This window comes from Nylanderia fulva, unplaced genomic scaffold, assembly GCF_048542155.1.
Source record: "Nylanderia fulva isolate GAGA-0341 unplaced genomic scaffold, ASM4854215v1 Scaffold231, whole genome shotgun sequence".
Classification (NCBI taxonomy): domain Eukaryota; kingdom Metazoa; phylum Arthropoda; class Insecta; order Hymenoptera; family Formicidae; genus Nylanderia; species Nylanderia fulva.
In genome coordinates this window covers 132,336-148,245 of record NW_028190295.1, presented here as the reverse complement: position 1 = coordinate 148,245, position 15,910 = coordinate 132,336, and the positions used below count along the sequence as shown (strand labels likewise).

Below are 15,910 nucleotides of genomic sequence, written 5' to 3'. Positions count from 1 at the left end.
TAGTATCAAAAGTATCATCTTACTTTTCGGCGCCACTACATTGGTCGCCGCTCGCTGCATGACGCCGCCTCTCGATCAAATAATGCTTTCTACCTGCTTATTCGTTTAGATATTTTAATAAATAACTCAATAATTATTGCGAATATCGCAAAATGATACAGGACTTTTCTATTCAGTTTAACACGCTCTATCTGCCCATTCGCGGTGGTTCGCGAATTATGGGACACCCTGTATATTTCCCAATGTCTATTATTGGATCAATAAGACCGTCACATAAAATGATATAAATGAACAAATTAGTGACTAAATAAAATTGAATATATATTTTATTTTGCAATTTTTCTGGAATGTTGCTATAATATTCTCATAAAATATTACAATTATATGTTCTTGTAATGTCTCTAAAATGTTACATTGCAACTTGAAAGATTGTAACATTGCTGCAATGTAACTGCAATGTTTTGTGCTGTATGGGTTTTAGTTTTTATATAATAGTATATTGTGTATCAAGTACGAAAAGTTGACAATTGGTCACGAGTGCGGGGGATGGACGCAGGAGCCGAAGGCGAGTGCGACCACCCCACACGAGTAACCAATTGTCAATCCGCACTTGATACACACGATATTTTGTATTGCCACGGCTTTAGCCGTGGGCAATGACTTTGAACGCGGCTCAGCCGTAGGCAATGGCTTTGAATGCGGCTTATTCACTCACCGCGTTGCCGCTAATTGGCGGCGTGGGAAATCGGCCGCTTTCCACTCAGAAAACACGCACACAAAGTGCCACTTTGCCTGCACGTGTAATACAAAAGATTTTTATATTTGTGAATTATCGCCGAGATCAGGAAAGGTTCCCGAAACGTCGAAGCGAGAGCAGGGTATTGATTCTGTAACTTTTTCTAAAGTAAATACGTGAAAAGTGAAAAATTTCCGCCAATCGCATATCGATTTTATTTTAAAATCAATGCATGATTGGCGGAAATTTTTTACTTTTCACGTTTTTACTTTAGAAAAAGTTACAGAATCGATACCTAAGATATCGATTTTGTAATTTCTTCTAAAGTAAAAATGTGAAAAGTGAAAAATTTCCGCCAATTACAAATTAAATTCAAAATAAAATCAATATGCGATTGGTGGAAATTTTTCACTTTTCACGTTTTCACTTTAGAAAAAGTTGCAGAATTGATACCTAGGTCTCTACTTTTGTTATCTGGCAATTGTGAACCCGGCCTTACATTTTTCTGTGTGACACGACCTTTAATTTTTGCAGGGTTTGGAGGAAACAAAAGAGCGTCGAATTCTGTTTTATTTAAATCGCGCATTTCGAAGGAATGAGATAAACTTTGAACTCTCGAAGCGCCATCGACTAACTTCGTCTCCCAAATTGATATAATAAGGAAGCATTTTGTGTTTCATTATTTTTGAGAATTCTCTACGATTTTAAATGGCGTATCTAACCTCGTTACGTATAAGGATGCAGATGCGATGACCAATGTTTTTCGCTTTCGCGGTGAAGGTGTGTACAAGCAACTTTTCTAACTCTTATAATCTTACTTATATTTTTCTACTTAATTACGAGATAAATTTTGTAAGAACGTTTTTCTGCGCACAATTAATCGAAAAAATCACTACGGCTGAATTCGAACTTCACTATTACCTAGAAAAAAGCATTCGTATGCCAGGAAATTTAATCAGGATTTTGCAGCAGGCCCTTCAATATGCTGTGTCCTAATTAAGCTTAATTTCTGACAACACACTGATACGACGGTGAAAATACAGCAAAAATCAAGTATTGTTTACTATTATGTTGTAGTAACAGACATTGTAGCACATATTAAGCAAAATCCACCATATCAAGCATTAAATGATAGACATCTTTAAGATGTTTTTAAGATATCTTTGGGATTTCATATCATAAGATTTCTTAAAGATGTCTTAATGATGATTTATGCGTGCATTTTAGACATGGTGCTATCTGGGTTTTATGTAAACCTGCCCAAAATCTATTTTTGTATTAAATCTGAAAAAAATAAAAAATGTCATCTATTATCAGTTTATAAATTGATAATTTATTTTATATTGCATTGTATTTGTTAATTGTTACAGGTATTAACAGTGCGAACAGTAATAATGGATAGTCTGTTTACCCAAAATGTTTCTGAGGAGGCAGAGGATATACCGCCAACAGATGAACCTGTTTGGATTCTTGGCAAAAAATACAATGCTTTAAAAGGTCTAATAAATGATCAAAGTGTATATATGTGTGTGCGTGTGTTTCCAAGGAAGTGAATTGTTGTAAGATGTTAAATTTTAGAGCTCGAAGTGATACGTAGAGACATCAGATCCAAGTTATGGTTTACTTATCGCAAAGGTTTTATTCCCATTGGTGGTTGCAGTTCCACATTTACATCTGACAAAGGTTGGGGTTGTATGTTGAGATGCGGGCAAATGGTTCTTGCCCAAGCTCTAATTACATTACATTTAGGTACGTAATATTATATGACATTTTAATAATATATGTATATGTACAGAATAGGATATAAAGTTATAGCAAATTTGATTGGATGCACCAGTGTGCACTGAGTGCATATAAAGGTTTATCACACATAAGTTCACAATGACACAAGTAATTAAAAAAGAAAAATAATTAATAGTAAAAGCTATTATTATTGTTGTTCAATATGAATGATGATAATAATAGCTTTTACTAGTAATACAAGATAAACTGTTTGATCACCAGTAAATTTTGAAATCAAGGTTGATAAGAATTGAATCGACCAACTGGCTAAGGTGTTGAATTTAATTTATTAGCAATGTTTCAACCGCTATATCGGGTCCTCTTCAGGCTACAATAAACAAAAAATTTTTTTACGAATGAATTGAAATTTAAGACACATCAAACCTATGTAGGATAAATTAACAATAATAAATATATAACAACGCACTAAAAAATTATATTAAAAATTATATTTATATAATAATATTATATTAATATTTTCCTTTTTTAATTAGTTGTGTCATTGTGAATTTGTATGTGATAAACCTTATTTATATGCATTTAGTGCACACGAGTGCATTCAATCGAATTCGCTATTAAATTAACGATGATTGGGCTTATTTATACTATCACAAGTAATTTTCATTAAATTCATCTTTCAAACTCATATTTTGTCTAATTTAAATTTGCTGGCTTATTATTTATACTTATATGATGGACAAATTCATTTAATTTCAACTTACTGTTTAGACCTTTTTACAAGACGCTCAAGATTAGTTTTTTTTTTTTCATTTTTTTTTAATATAAATTATTTAAAGAAAAAAATGATTTGTCAGAAGGATATAAAACTTTACTTTTAATTATATAAAGGTTGAATTGCAAAAATAGTACAATTGCTTCCCCCCTCCCCTCCCTCCGTCCCTCTCCCACACCCCTCTTTCTGTCTGTCTATATATATGAATATGCGAATTTTTTTTTATTCTCGTATATGATAGACAAATTCATTTAATTTCAACTTCAAGACACTCAAGATTACACCTCTTTTTTTTTTTTTTTTTTTTTTTTTTTTTTTTTAATATAAATTGTTTGAAGAAAAAAATAATTTGCCAGAAGGATATAAAACTTTGCTTTTAATTATATAAAGGTTGAATTGCAAAAATAGTACAATTGCTTCCCCCCTTCCCTCCCTCTGTTCCTCTCCCACACCCCTCTCTCTGTCTCTGTCTATATATATGAATATGCGAATTTTTTATTTTAAGTAATTAATTTTCTGAACTTAGTTGAAACAATTTCCGAATTTATTAAGGATAATAAATGAAGAAAGATTTCGTTTTATATTGTTTTATTGAAAATTTAAAAAAATTTTTGACTAATTGTAAACATCTGACTTTTGATATATTAAGTAAATGTTTTACTCTATTTCTTGCACAATTGAGATTTTTTAAATTCAATTTTATAATTAAAATTCAAACAATCTGATTCTGTCAAATTTTTTTTTATATTTTTAAAAGCATTTTTTTTTAGATTAGATATAAATTTTTTTTATAAGATTATAGACAAGTTATAATACATTCTTGATTTTATTTTCCTGATGTCCTCCAGCAAGCTGGTGAGCGTTCCCCTATCCGCCACCTGGGGAGGCGCCCGATAGGGGACTGGCAACCCCGCACGGGACATTCTTGATAAAAATATATTTTTTAATTCACATAAAACTTAATATTTAAAAATTTTTGATGTTACTGATTATAAATCTTAAAATCCAGAGTGTTTACTTTCTGAAAAAATATAGAAAATTTTTTTGTATCTGGAAAAATCAAGAAATTCTCGAAATTTTATTAGGACTCAAGAATATATAATTATATAAAAAAAAGGTTTACATATAAATTATTATAACATTACATTTATGATACAGGTAAAGATTGGCAATGGATGCCAGAAACAAAGAACAGTACATATCTGAAAATTTTAAGTCGTTTTGAAGACAAAAGAGCTGCCGCATTTTCTATTCATCAAATTGCATTAATGGGTGCGTCCGAAGGGAAGGAAGTTGGACAATGGTTTGGTCCTAACACCATTGCACAAGTATTAAAGTATGAAATATACAAATGTATTTTTATACAAATATATATGACCTGTCAGAAAAGTAATGAGATTGAATTTTGAGGGGACAAAATATTGAACAAAGATATTTAATACAGTTTTGTATTAAAGAAAGGGCCACAAATTGTTGTGGAAAGATAGTTTAAAAAAAGCACTTGGTTTTTCATTGTTGCCACAGATTTAATCTCATTACTTTTCCGACAGATCATGTGTATTGAAGAAATTTTTATTCACTTATATATTTTAATTTAAACAAACACATTATTAGCAAGATATGATTTAAAAAGTTTCTATGCAGCAATAATATAAATTTCTTCTTAAAAATTATGTTTGAGGAAAAATATGTGAATCTTTGTCCAAGCTGGTCTCTTTAAGGAGACCTTAACGTCATCTTGTTTTACTGATACGAAAAACGATTATTTTTCTAGATCCTTTTCTTTTTATTGCTTGAATAATTTTTTTTAATATACTGTGGGAACCTGCTACTAATGTAAGTGGGAACCTACCGATTTTATGTTAAAAACAAGAAAAATTTTAAAACTAAAATTTCTTTATTGATTTCTGTTGTCAGGTCAAAAAAATTATTGTTTAATATAAAAGTTCTACTGTTCGTACATACAATATAAGATAGGTTCCGACTAAAAATTGAATGAAGAAGTATTAGTAAACTTTTAGGTATAAGTTTAGAAGCCTAATAAATAAGAAAACGGTGCAAAAAATTTTTACGCATGTGTTGTATACGTGCATATGTTTAGATATGTGTGGTGCTAACCTATCATGTGTATACGTGCATATGTTTAGATATGTGTGGTACTAACCTATCGGAGTTTGGCCGTCACTCTAGCATCTCCTTAATATTGACAAAAACATGAAGATTAATATTGATAACTCTACCAATGTGCTTAGATAATTTTAAAATTAACTAGATAAAAATGAGAATATGTAAACTCATCTTAGATAATGAAGATGATTTTGTTTTAAATATATTTACATAAAAAATAAAATTATATGGCGATTCCTTTAGATAACTTTCAAATAATATTATTTTTAAGACCGCTTATGTAAACAGCTATAAAAAAAGTAAATTCTAAAAGGGATATAAAAATGTATTCATATTTTTATTTATTAGTTTTTATCGCTTACTGCTTAAGCTCTACTATTTAAGTATTTTTATGTGCTATAATTCTCAATCAAATTATCTTAACATTATTCTAGATAATTTAATAAAGATAACAATTTTCATCTAAGCTGTAAATATAGATAATACATATTTTTATCTATATAAAGATAATATGTGTCATTTAGATGATCATCTATGTATATAATATTTTATTTATCTAGATATATTTAAATCAAAATTATCTTTATCCTATCTAAGATTTTACATATTTTTATCTCATCTTTATCTAGCTAATTTTTAAATTATTTAAGCACAACACTGATAGATAATTTTTTGTTAATTGACCTCAAAATTTTTAGCTTGTGGAATTTGAAAGCTCTTAAGTAATTCATAAATCAGTTTTTTTTATATTTTGCCGTAGGGAAATCAACATGATAGGGATGAAATAAATATATAGTTAAGTTAATATATATAATACATATGTATTGTATACATTACACGCATATATTATTTATTTTCATGTGCCAAAATATAAATCTCTTAAGCACAAAGAAAATTTAAAAAAAAATGTTATATCTCAAATTAAGTAAAAATTAAATATAAGTTTTAACATTTTTTTAAATTAATTCTTATTGTTAAAATTGTCTCACGTATTTTTCAAATATTTAAAGAATAAATATTAAATATATATATATATATTATTTTTATTATTTTATGCAGATATAAAATTTCATTATATTTTATTTTCACATCAAAACTAAATTAAAAAAATTTTAATACACCAATTTTGCAGAATTGTTTTAAACATTTTCATTATGAATAATTTTCATTACGAAGCAATTTTATATATATTATGTTATAATTTTAAATGTTTATATACATTATCTTTTATTCTTTTTATCCCTAATTTAGTTTATATAGCACTTTTAGTTTAATTTTAGATTATTTAATAATTTTATCAACACAACCTTTATTATTAAAAATTTCAGTCAAATAATATTTGGAAGTAAAACAGTTTTTAATAAAATGCTGCAAGAGTTTCAAAATAAAATGTTTTGATAAAGTGCAGATGTATATATCTTCAAAAAGTAATTAAAAATTTACAAAATTTTTTTAATAAAAAAACCGTCATCCATAAGCTTCACTCATTTTATGCATTATTATCAAAAACTTATAATTAATTTGGATTATGACAAACTATGTAATATCTTGCAAATTAATCAATTTTCTACTAATCTTCTATTAAATTTTTTAACTGAAAACCCTATTTTTGTAAAAATGCAGCAGTACTATATTATTTAGACTTCAAGATGTTTTATTGCATATTTTTTTAAAAAAATACAATTGTGTATTTCTTGATTATAAAACTTTTATAAGGGCATACTTTTGAAAACATTATAATTTTTGAAAATTACTTAAGATTAAAATTTAGTGCTAAAATTTTTTAATTTTTTTATAACGTATTACAAAATATAAAATGATTTTTTATGTTTTTATTTAGTTGAAAATATTGAAAATTTTGTTTTCTATTTTGCTACTAATAAATCAAATTTTTAACAAAAAATCATTCTTCTTTTAATTTAATTTTATATAACTGTGCATTTTTACATATTTTATATACATTTTTTTAGTTCGTTGAGATGTATGTCTTCATATTGAGAGCATTATTAAATTCTTACTTATTCTTACCTATAATATATATTTTATTTTGATAAACGTTTATAATAACTTTTATAATTTCAATTTTTTATTAATAATATTTTTTCAGAAAATTAGTCGTATATGATGAATGGAGCTCCATTACCATACATGTTGCACTAGACAATACATTAATAATTAATGATATTTGTAAGTATGTAATTCTATTATAACAAAAAAGAAGAATTGTGACATAATCAATTAATTAAAAATCAGTTAAACACATTAATATATATCACATACTTAATATGTTGATTTTAAGTATTACAATTTTTTTCAAAGGATACAGATAGACATAATATGTAAAATAAAAAAGAAAAATTAAAATAAGAAAATTTTATAAAAGTTTGTTATATATTATGTCTCTATATAACAAAATATAATATAAACTTATAATTACCTAATTTATGTTTTTATGCGGATTTTATTAATTTTTTTTATTTAGTTTTTTTAGAAAGGAATCATAAAACAGGATTAATATATATATATATATATATATATATATATATATATATATATATATATATATATATAACTAGTACATTAAAATATATGTGATAGATTGTTAGTTAATTGATCAATGTCTGAATAATATTTGTTTTTGGTCTTCTTATATATATATAGAGGGTATTTCATTTTAATTTTTCCAGGCAAATATCTCTGAAATTAAGCGAAATATGAAAAAAGACGGAAGTTGTAAGATTTCAAGCAGTTGGCGTTACTGACCTAAAAAGCGATTTTCAAGGTCATTTAAAGATTATTTGTTTTTTTAAATAGAACTATCTTAATTTTTTATAAATCAATTCTCGCAATATTTACTATTATTTACTATTAATATACTCATATAACGAAAGGAATCAATTGATGTAAAGAAAATGCATAGTTGTTTTTTTTTTTTTTTTTTTTTAATATTAAACTAAAGTATAAAATATTTCGTAAACTATTCACTTTTTAGTCATCTTACCCTTATAACTTTTTATAGTAAATATGACGAAGAATCGATTTATATATAAAAAAAATTGAGTTTTATTTAAAAAACAAATAATCTTCAAATGACCTTGAAAATCGCCCTTTAGGAAAAAGTCAATAGCGCTATCTTACTTCTCCCTCGAAATCCTATATACTTTAGTTTAAACTTTTTATTTCGCATTTCGCTTAATTTCAGAAATATTTGCCTGGGGAAATTAAAACGAAATACCCTATTATGTATGGGTCGTCATATATGGATTTGCAGTGAAACAGTGTAGAGTAGAAGGTGGAACGACGGCGGAAATAGATGGAGAAACGCCTTTAAAGGCACCTAGCCAATGGAAACCTTTATTATTGCTAATCCCACTGCGCCTTGGACTGAACGAGATTAATCCTATATACATTAATGGACTTAAGGTATCAAAAATTTTGTTACACATAGAGAACATTGAATTTTTAATTGTTAATGCTATTATACACAAATGTATAAAAATATTATATTACTAGTGCATGTATATTTAAAATGTAGAAGAAAATTTATAGATACATTTTTTTCAGACATCATTTAAGTTTACGCAATCTTTGGGAGTGATTGGAGGGAAACCTAATCTTGCTTTATACTTTATAGGTTGTGTAGGTTTGTATACTTTGATAAGTATTAGTGACAATTTAAGAGTATTACAAAAATTAAAATTTAACATTATTTAAAAATCAAGAAATTGACTTTCCAGTTTTAAATTAATTTCAGCTATTTTTTCCTAGAATATTATTTGAACATAGTTTATATTTAAAAATTCTAAAACTTTTTCAATAAATAAAAAGAAATCAAATAAAGAAAAAATTAGTCATAATAAGGTAGATCGTTAGTTTCTTGTTATTTTATTTCAGAGTTAATCTTTTTACTGAAGTTTTAAAATTACTTAATTTCTATATATATAAATAATAAATTAATTTTTAAATATTAAATATTAATTTCTATTATAAATATTAAATAATTTAATCTTAAAAAAGAAACTTAATCATACCATTTTGAAAATATTTCAACATCGGTTAAAATACAACATAAAAAAAGTGTTGCATAAAAAATTTTAAATGATCTTGATATGATTATTCAAGGTTAAAAAGAGTGCATATATTCTTTTCCCTTTTACATTGAACAACTTTTATCTACCCTTTCTTATGTCTAAACCTTTCTTTTTATTTGGCATACTTTTTTAAATATTTGGAACTTAAATCTTAATATCTCTATATGTATATATTGGTATATATTCCATATATATACTTATAGGATAATATTTTAATAATCTTTTTTATTATATAAATGTAAAGTTAATAATTACGTGGGCTTTTTAATAAATGCATAAAATAAATATTTTTAGGAGATGAAGTGATTTATTTGGATCCTCATACTACACAGAAATCAGGTAGTGTCGAAAGAAAGATGAATGAAGAAGAAAGTGAAATGGATACCACATATCATTGCAAATCAGCTAGTCGTATTCCTATTACAGGCATGGATCCTTCTGTGGCACTAGTTAGTATAATCTATTATCTTTTTTATCTTTTATTAAAATTAGTAGAAAATATTTTTCCCCCTTTATATCTTCAATAAAATCAGTAAGTCCCCACTTTGTTTTTATATATACTTTAATCGTGGAAAAGAATTTATTATTCTATTCAACCAATAAAAAAAAGCGTACCCAAAAATGATTTTTTATCGGTAAAACAGGACAATTTCACAGGATCATCAAAGTTTCAAACAAACAGCGAGAATTAACAGCGTAGTTAATTACTACACATTTTGAATTATCTCATTTGTGTGTGTGTATGTGTTTGTGTAACATAAATAACACTTGTTGTTCAGTAAGAAATAAAGGCAAAAGATATATTATATATCTCACTGAACATTGGTTTGTTGCAATAATATTTTTATGCAACTCATATGCATATATAAGTTGTATAGAAATAAGAAATATATAATATTATTTCAAATTTATTTATATAGTACAACTGTAATATATTATATATATTTTATTATGTAATGTTATAAGTTATTTTGTAATAAAAATTTATTGCAATGTTCTATAATATTAAATTATAATATTGCATCATTTATCTATTAAATCAAATAAGGCATCCCGTATTATATATTTAAAATTAAATGGATATATAGGAAATTATTGTATTTTTATACTTGAGACAAAAATCGGAATAATTTTAAATAGATTATTATATTTCTTTAATTAAAGTATTTATTATAGACTTAATATTTATTTCATCTAAAGAAATGATATAATAATAATCAATTTTTACATATTTAGTTAAGTTTACATTTTCCAATATATAGTCTAGATAGTGACAAAAAAATTGTATTTGAGCTTTTCACACACAAATTACTAGTTTAGAATCTTGCTTTGCATGAAATTTAATAATTTTTTGAATAAATAACGAACTGTTTAAAAAAATTTCAGATTCTTAATGTTATATAATAATAAACAATTTTTTATTAGAAGTTTGGATTTTTTGTTATACTATTTTTAAAATATCTTTTTAATATCTTTTTTTATATATGATTTAAAAAGTTTTTTAAATATTTAAAGTTTTATATGAAAAAAAAAATCATGTTGAATAAATTTTAACATTTATATATATATATATAAAATACTCTTTTGTACTCTAGTATAAAATATATATTTTAAATTTTGTGTGTGCATATTTGATATTTATATTTTTATTACAGTTTATAAAACAAATACACACATGTTATATTTGACATTTTCAAAATTATATGTATATTACCGCTAATAATTAATCTATTATATTTCAGTGTTTTTTCTGTGCTACAGAGAAGGAATTTAAATCTTTATGTAAATCAATGCAAGAAGAATTAATTTTACTCGAGAAGCAACCGTTGTTTGAACTGTGCAGAGAGCGTTTGACACAATGGCCACCAGCAGATGTTGCTTCTGAAGCGATAGCAGCTTCTAGTTGTACGTATTTAATTACTATTACAAGCAGTAATTTACATGTTTCAATATAATTTTAATTTTTTTTATGAATTTGAATGTAAATACATATATTTTATGAATATAAATACATATCTATATATACCTAAGTAGCAAACTGACGTCATTAAAGGTCAAAATGATGTCATTTGGACGTCGACACATACATGCACACGTATGTGCTTTAATAATATATACATTTTAGCAATAAATTAATTTTTTACAATAACTTTATACAATATAGGACTCGAGGAAATAAGAAATTGGCGGTATTGACTTTTTCCTAAACGTCAATTTTTAAGGTCATTTGAAGGTCATTTATGTTTCTTTAATTTTTTATATATAAATCGATTCCTCATAATATTTAAGGCTAAGATGGTTAAAAAGTGTATGAGATATTTTATACTTTAGTTTAACATAATTTTATAAAAACTATAAACACGTTTTTTCTTATAAGCAACTATGTGTTTTCTTTACATCAATTGATTTCTCTTATTATTTTGTGCATTAAAAATATTGAAATAAGATCGATAAAAATGAATATTTTGAGATATTTTATAGTTTAAAATTAATATAAAATTATATACATAGTATAAAATTGTCAAATTTAAGTATAAAATATCTCATAAACTATTCATTTTCTTTGCCTCTTACCCTTATAACTTTTTATGTCAAAAATTGCGAGGAATTGATTTATGTAAAAAAATTGTGATTCCATTTTTAAAAAATATTAATTATACCTTGAAAATTACTTTTTAGAAAAAAGTAATGCCAACTTCTTTCCCCTTCAGGCTGTTTTCTCTGCCATAACTAAAGATATTAGCAATAATATTTAATACTTGGTTCTTATCATATAATTTAATTATTTTAATCTTAAATATTATTCAGAATCATGACTTTGACACATATTATCAAGGTCAAAGTTATTGAAAGTGAATCTTATAATATTTCAAAGTATTTATGTTGCCAGTGAAGAATAAATTAAGAAATTATTATAACCCAACTGGCTTCAATGCTCTTTATTAATTAACAATTCATAAAAATTATAATCAAACTACCTTTGGTTTAGGTCCTTTTCAAGTCTAAAATTACAAATTAAATATGAAAATTAAAATTAAAGTTCCTATACAAAAACTTATACCATACAAATTATATCTTTACAAAACAAGCGTAAAATACAAAATTAAAATTAAAATTTATATGAAAAAACTTATACTAAAAAAGAATATAACTTTATGGAAACATAGCGTAAACCTAGTTAAAACAAAAATTATTATAAAATATTACATCTAAAACGCATCTCAAATTCAATAAATTAAAACTTCCACGTATAATAATTCTTTGTATACAAAGAAAGTCAACTAAACTTTTCGTAAGGATGGTAAAGAACGAGCTAAGTTAAACAACCTTTATTATTCTATCATAAATAGGATTTAAATTCTCAGTGTCTTTCTGTAAGTTAATTGTGTTGTTATAATTTTTAATATAAAACATTTCAGCTGTCTCTCTTTTTCTCTTATGTGTTTCGCGATGTAAAATATTCAAGGTTGTCTATTTAAAGTCATGTAAAAATTCATTCCTATGTTTGCTTATAACATTCTGATTACTAGTATGTAATTTTATGTTATTCCTATGTTATTTTATCCGAGTATTAAGATGTCTCTTAGTCTACCTTATGTATGTGGCATCACATTCATTGCAGTCAATCTTATTTACGGCCTCATTCATATCAGCCTTGGATAGTTTGTCTTTCCCGCGTTTTATAACTTTATCTAACTTTTTCGGAATATTATAAATAACATTCAAGCGTGTTTTCTTAATAGATCTTGCCATAACTTTATTTAAATTTTTTATATACGGCATTAAATTGCAGGAAGATATATCAAATTCTTTCTTTGTATCTTCTACGTTGTGAGGATTTTTTGTGCAACCGGCGCGCGGAAAGTCGTCCTTTCCGCACATGATGGGATTTTAGAAAGGGCTCCCTTTTCACGCACCGATCACACAAAATATCGTAGCCAACATGTGCAGGTCGTAAATTGGCCGATCGTACGGATTGTCACACTCGGCTTCGCCTCATGCGCCAAACTTCCGCACTCTCGGCCGATCCCCCGCACTTGTTAGCTAATATACTATTAAAAAACATGTTTTCTTGTAAATGTAACGATCAATAATCCTCCTCGGAAAGCAGTTGTTAGATAAAATTCTTTTAACCATGTATAAGTTATTCTTATGGAAACGTTCATCAGATAGTAGAATAGTTAAATATAAAGTTTATAAAGTTAACACCATTAATAATTTAGTTGACCACGCTATTTTTTGAATGAATTTTTTTTATATTTTAGGTTTACGCTATGTTTCCATAAAGTTATATTCTTTTTTAGTATAAGCTTTTTTCATATAAATTTTAATTTTAATTTTGTATTTTACACTTGTTCTGTAAAGATATAATTTGTATGGTATAAATTTTTGTATAGGAACTTTAATTTTAATTTTTATATTTAATTTGTAATTTTAGATTTGAAAAGGACCTAAACTAAAGGTCGAAACGTAGTCTGGTTATAATTTTTATGAATTATTAATTAATAAAGAGCATTGTGTGAAGCCAGTTGGGTCGTTATAATAATTTCTTAATTTATCATATATTTACTCAATCTATCAGTTTTTAATATGATTTTACTATCTTCATAAAATTAATATTTTTAATATAAAGAAGTTAAATATTAGAAGATTAATTTTTAGACGATAGCAGATTCAATTATATATAAATTCTCTGTGCAGTTGTGGACTTTGAGCATGTTGAACGTCAGTATGACACATCCGATGAAGATTTTGAACTGCTTGGTTGACGTTCACCTAAACTATCTTATAATATTGCGATGACAAAATGTGAGATAACAGTTGATTATTACATGTAATATATAACGATAGTATTTTTTTAGAATCAATTTGTATTTTTAACTAGCGTGATGTGAAATTTCAATTTCACGCGGGTGTATATAGTGTCCTGAACCTACTTGCTGCATCATCTGCCAATAACAAATTCTTTAAGTCATTTTGGAGACGAAAAATCTTACAGCAAATTCGATCACATCGGCATTTCACTAGCGCATACTAAAAATACTGTTTTACATGAAGTATCTAAATATAAATATCTAAATAAATAATACAAAACATCTTAATGAGATATGCTCTACTAAATAAATAATATGACAATATATCATGATTGAATTTTAATTCTTTACAATGTTTATATTCTTTTTTTTTAGATAACTTCTATATATAAGAGCCTTTAATATGCATTATGGTGATCGTATTCACTATTAATACCAAAATATTAAAGCTATAACGCATGATAATAAATAGATTATATGATTTTAATAGCAGAAAAAGAAAATCGAATAAAAGTGATGATAAGAAGATCAGAGGGATACATGTAGAAAAATTGATTTAAAATTAATACTTAGCAAAATAAATTAATATTTAGTAAAATATATTTAGAAAAATGAAAGGCAACCAAGAAAAAAATTATAGATATATAATGAAAAATAAATTTTAGTTCGTGTAAAATTAAAATAAGTAATAAAATTAAAAGGCCAACTTAACGAGCTAATTGATTAGGTGTTAAAAATTGTTTATTCTACGTCATGAAATAATACAAATGATAATTAGTAAACTACAAATATCGCTTTGCTAACATATCAATAAATCATGGATTATAAAATCAGACTTTTATTCAAAAAGAACTACAGAAATCTGATGTTTGAGATTAGGCTCTTTAACGACTAATTCGAACGATCAGCCGTAATTCAAGCCAACAAGTATGATGTGTTATACTGCGTTTTTTCATAAGTATATATTTTACATGTAAGATAAGTTCTGTCTTTCCAAATTATTTAATTTATTGATATGTTAGCAAAGCGATATTTGTATTGATAAAGACTGTCGTACAGTTGAAACGTTTACTAATTATCATTTGTATTATTTTCATGACGTAGAATAAAAAATTTTTAACACTTAATAAATTAGCTCGTTAAGTTGGCCTTTTAATTTTATTACTTATTTTAAAAAATTATAGACTAGTAATTATATTCAGTAGTAATTATACTAGTAATTATATTTAGGGTGGTTTAAAAGTCCGGCAATGGCCAATTATCTCCAAAAATAGTCTTATGAAAAAATGTTAAATACAAAAGTTGTAGGGCTCAAAATAAGACACTTGATGATGACCTTGCCTTTGACCTAGAGATAAAATTTAGAGGTTATTTCAAGGTCAACTTAATTATTTTAAATGAGGAATCTCTCTTTTTTCATTCCATGAGACCAATCAATCAGTCTAAAAAAATACATAGTTGCTTTTAAAAAAATATATTGCAAATAACATACATCTTTTTTAAAACAACTATACTCAGTACCGGCATTAGAGGGGTGGCACGGTCGATCACCAGATCTGTAGGAACGCCGCTGCCCAGTGCACGGTGCACCTTAGTATGCGGCTATACCTCTATATCTAAAAATTTG

The 15,910-nt window shown here is 25.8% G+C and overlaps 1 protein-coding gene across 4 annotated transcripts; it reads left to right on the top strand.

Moving 5' to 3' along the window:
- The first annotated feature begins 1,242 nt into the window (after positions 1–1,242).
- On the top strand, positions 1,243–14,607 carry Atg4a (Autophagy-related 4a). Of its 4 annotated transcripts, XM_029309958.2 has the most exons (11): positions 1,243–1,516; positions 2,107–2,233; positions 2,315–2,485; positions 4,410–4,587; positions 7,486–7,565; positions 8,650–8,801; positions 8,943–9,021; positions 9,764–9,918; positions 11,212–11,374; positions 14,171–14,278; positions 14,355–14,607. In XM_029309958.2, exons 1-10 carry the CDS (start codon positions 1,493–1,495, stop codon positions 14,236–14,238), a joined length of 1,197 nt encoding a protein of 398 aa, XP_029165791.1. In that variant the 5' UTR covers positions 1,243–1,492; the 3' UTR covers positions 14,239–14,278; positions 14,355–14,607. The 4 variants fall into 4 exon arrangements, with proteins under 4 accessions (XP_029165791.1, XP_029165782.1, XP_029165799.1 ...); XM_029309949.2 differs by having other exon boundaries at positions 14,171–14,607; XM_029309966.2 differs by lacking the exons at positions 11,212–11,374; positions 14,171–14,278; positions 14,355–14,607 and adding an exon at positions 10,127–10,479.
- Positions 14,608–15,910: the final 1,303 nt, after the last annotated feature.

Bases quoted from the DNA above. Each gene is read 5' to 3' on its own strand.
- Atg4a (XM_029309958.2), top strand. From the start codon at position 1,493: ATGTTTTTCGCTTTCGCGGTGAAG. The intron at 2,234-2,314 runs GTCTAATAAATG...GTTAAATTTTAG, and splicing joins AAAATACAATGCTTTAAAAG to AGCTCGAAGTGATACGTAGA. The intron at 2,486-4,409 runs GTACGTAATATT...TTTATGATACAG, and splicing joins TCTAATTACATTACATTTAG to GTAAAGATTGGCAATGGATG.